This window comes from Pteropus vampyrus, unplaced genomic scaffold (genome assembly GCF_000151845.1).
Source record: "Pteropus vampyrus isolate Shadow unplaced genomic scaffold, Pvam_2.0 Scaffold131, whole genome shotgun sequence".
NCBI lineage: Eukaryota > Metazoa > Chordata > Mammalia > Chiroptera > Pteropodidae > Pteropus > Pteropus vampyrus.
The window spans coordinates 2,214,075-2,217,749 of record NW_011888912.1 but is presented as its reverse complement, the minus strand read 5'-3'; the positions used below and the strand labels follow the sequence as shown (position 1 = coordinate 2,217,749).

At 59.9% G+C, this 3,675-nt stretch overlaps 1 protein-coding gene across 1 annotated transcript in view; it reads right to left on the bottom strand.

Annotated features, from left to right (window-relative positions):
* NAV1 (neuron navigator 1) overlaps positions 1–1,548 on the bottom strand; it is a gene marked incomplete at its 5' end in the record, with an annotated part of 32,353 nt that extends 30,805 nt beyond the window's left edge. Inside the window, 2 exons of the mRNA XM_023534773.1 lie at positions 770–1,067; positions 1,411–1,548. Coding sequence (XP_023390541.1) covers positions 770–1,067; positions 1,411–1,548 — 436 coding nt within the window. The remainder of the gene's footprint in view (positions 1–769; positions 1,068–1,410) is intronic.
* Between the last annotated feature and the right edge of the window lie 2,127 nt (positions 1,549–3,675).

The window sequence follows — 3,675 nt, the reverse complement described above, 5'->3', positions numbered from 1 at the left end:
CGAGAGGAGAGAAAAGAAACCAGGCAAGAACATCACAACGCTTTTCCTTCCATCCCTGGAGAAGGGAATGCGTCGACGTCTCACAGAATGTCAGGGGCCTCTGTAGGTACAGGGGAGAGGCCGCTGGGGAGCTGGGGACATTTACTGCCAGAGGGAAGGAGCCTAAGCGGGAGGAGCCTCGGGTTTCTGTTTGTTTCGTTCTTGCTGTTTTCTGCTCCAGGAGTAGAACGTTCCACTTGGGCTAAAATGGCAGAGGCAAGCAGAAAGGCTACTGAGAGGGAAGTGCATCTAGCAACTGCTCCAGGAGGGAGGAGGAGGGAAACAAGTGGACCGGAGAGGGGACACCCAATGGTAACTGGCCCCAGCAAATAGTCACCACGGGCCATCTGGGAGGGACGGAGGTCAATTTATCGTGTGCAGGGCCTCCGGGAGGTCACGCGAGTCCCCTGTGAAGGTAAGTCCCCGACCAAACGTGTTGGGTGGGGAAAGAAGCCAGGGGCGTGTCTGAGGGCAGGGTGCCCGGGCTCTGACCGGACCCCCTCCCTCCCTCCTGGGCCTCTTCGCAGGTGTGTGACTTTAGCTCAGCCGCTCACCCTCTCTAGGATTTTATTTCCGCATTTGGAAAGCAGAGACGGTGGCAGCAGCAGAGCTAACTCACAGACCCCGCCGTGAGGGCCTGCTCGCGTCCAGTGGGCTGGGGACCCCCAGGAGGAGGAGCAGCGGGGAGCAGGTCCCTGTCCGTGTGTCCCTGACTCCACTGCAGGCTCACCTGAGACTCTGAGGGCGCTCTGGGCTGTGTGCGTGATGGGGGACGTGACGGCCACGGGCGGGGTCTTGCCCTTCTTCAGGGTCCCGGGGTGACCCAGGCTGACGGGCTTCTTCAGGTCCCCGACTTTGGAGGAGTCGTCGCAGCTCTCGGGCCGCTCCCTCCGCCACTTAGAGCCCCCGGGCTCCATCTTCAGGCTGCCACTGTCGTACTCCGGCTTCTTGGGGGCCTTGTCTTCTGACTCGCTGAACCAGCTCAGCCCGCTCTCTGCCAGGGAGCGCTTCTCCGAGTCCGTGCGCAGCTGCATGGAGGGGGCAGAGGCTCATCGTGGCTGCAGGGGGCCCTGTGCCTCCCAGAGCCTAAGTCCACCCAGGGCTCCCCGCACGCCTCCAGGGACCGGGGCAAGACACCGCATGCACGTCTCCCAGGGTTCTTTCCTGCCCGTACGGGCATCACTGCGTGTGCTGTGGTCCCCGCTCACCGCCCACAGCTAACGTCTTAGGGGATGGCTGGGAGCGTGAGCTTTTCTTCCGCTGGCCCTGCGAGGACCTGGCCGAAGGCACGCGGGAAGCAGTGCCACGGAGCGGGTGAGAGCACATGCACGCTCGCACGCAGGCACCGCCCCGGGGTCTGCACCCACGTACCGCCACCGAGGAGTCCCTGCGGGACGCAGTGGGCGTGGTCGGGAGCGAGTTGAGCGAGGAGCTGGCATTGAACTCCTCTGAGCTCAGGTTGTCCGAGGCATCGCTGAGCCCGCTGCTGATGGAGCTGCTCTCATCCCAGCTGCGCACAGGGGAGAGAAGGGTTAGCAGCCCAAAGGGCAAGTGCGTGTTCCACGGGGGCGGAAGGGCTGTGTCCTGGGCCTGGGTCTGCAGGTAACTCTGTGTGCCACTCAAAGCACCTTCTAGTTTGGCGAGGTTCTTCTATAAAAGGAGGAGACTGTCTTTATCTGGCAAAGGAAGACGTTACATGCCCTTAACAGAGACACGTATAAAGACGAGGTCACCCTGACATCGACCCAATTAACACAAAGCCGGGCGCTCTCCGCGCCTTACACCTGCACCGTGTAATCACCTTACCTTCGCGCCTTACGGCCTGCACCGTGTAATCACCTTACCGTCGTGCTTTTTCAGACCTGCTCCCTGGCACTTTCCTACCTTTGCTAAATTTCTACATTTTTAAAATAGGGCCAGGAAAAGATCTGTCTTTTCTGGGCCCGCTTCGGCCTGAATGCTCCCGGGCGTACAGCTCACCTTCCCCTGGGGAGGGCCCCACTTCTCAACAGCGTGGACCGCTTCTGGAGGGAAAGCACGCTTCCTGTGTGGCCAGGCAGAGGGGCCAAACTTGTGCAGGGTTCTATTTTCCTGCCAGTCACTCGGGGTACCTGGTCTGTGGTATCTGGCGAAGGCTACTGTCAAACATTTGTGTCCGTGCGTCCTTGCATCAAGTGTCCTGGCCCACGTGCTAAGTGGCTTTGGCAAGGCCTCTATCTGTGTCCCTTTGGCTCCTCGTCATAACGGGTTTCACCGTCAGAGCCTCCTCGGCCTCTCAGGCCCACTTCCTCTCGTCCTGGCCTGTCGGCCACTCGCCGGTCTCCCTCTGATCACACGTTCTTTTCTAAGCTCACACTTCATCTCCTGCAGCTTCTCGTCAAAGGTCCTGTTTTCCAAGCCTCTCAGCACAGCTCTCCCTCCCTTCTGGACCCCGAGTTCTCCGGGTTTCGCTGGTGGGATGGCCCTGCCCGAGGGCCAGTCTGCGCCCGGGGGCTCTCCTCTCTGGATCCTCGTATCTGCGTCCACAGCGGGCTTATTGCCTCTGCGTGCGTGCAAGGACCAAAGAGGCTGGAGATTTTTTTGTGAATTAGCCGGTATCTGGAAATTTTCTTTTTGATTTATTTTGAGTTTCTCATCGTGGAACAAAACTCAGACATGCAAGTCATCTGAGTGCTTGGCCCAGGTTTCGGCTGGCCTCCAAGCTATGTGCTGGGAATAGGGAAGTGGGTGGTTTGGACGCCTGGCTGGCTTGCTCTGCAGTGATTAATCCAAACAGTGAGAAAGAGCAGAGAGAACATGGGGCTTTGAACACGCTGCAGAGCGACTTCGCATCTGCTACTATGAAACACAGCCACTGCTAAATGACAGTCGGCCTCTTTTCTCCCTGACCCACGACACAATAAAGCTCACACGTCCTGGGCCAGGACGCCCCACCCACACTCTGCAGGGAAGGAACACCAAGGAGGAGAGCCCGGCTCTGATTTTATGGCCCTGTCAGCCCTTCTGGGTCAAGCCGAGCCAAGCGAGCAAGTAGAATGTTCACTGCAAGTTCTTAGGCCAAAGACCGAGGAAGCCTGTGGCCGTGGGAGTGTAACGGCTGGGAATCGAGCTGGGTGCGGAGCCCGGCCCTGCGCTGCGGGCGCCTGACGCTGAGACGCGGGGCGGGGGGAGTCCACCTCGTCCAGAGCACACCTCTGCCAAGTCCCAGACTCTTCCTCCAGCCTGAAAGCATGACCCTAAGGTCGCCGGGGAAGGCTGGCTGCAGGACGTAAAGACGGGCCACGCTCGGTGCACTTTCTTTAAAAACATCAGAAAAGTAGTACACGCGTCAGCCAGGACACAAACAGCACGTGCAAATGCGGAGGGAAAGGAAGAATGCCCCTTTCCGCCCGCTTCTACTTCCGGGGCGGAAGGTTAGTCTGCTGTCTCCGCGAACGCCCCGCGCATCTGTCCTCCAGCGGTGTGCGCCCCGGACCTGCCGACGGCGGCCGTGCCGGGACCGCAGCGCATCGCCTGGACGACCCCGGCCGGGCTCCGGTGTTGGAACCTCAGCCTCCTCCTTTGCTGGCTTGCGCTCGTTTGACTCAAGCGCCTCTTCCGGGAGGTTTCTGGAAAAGGATGCTTGGCAAATAACCT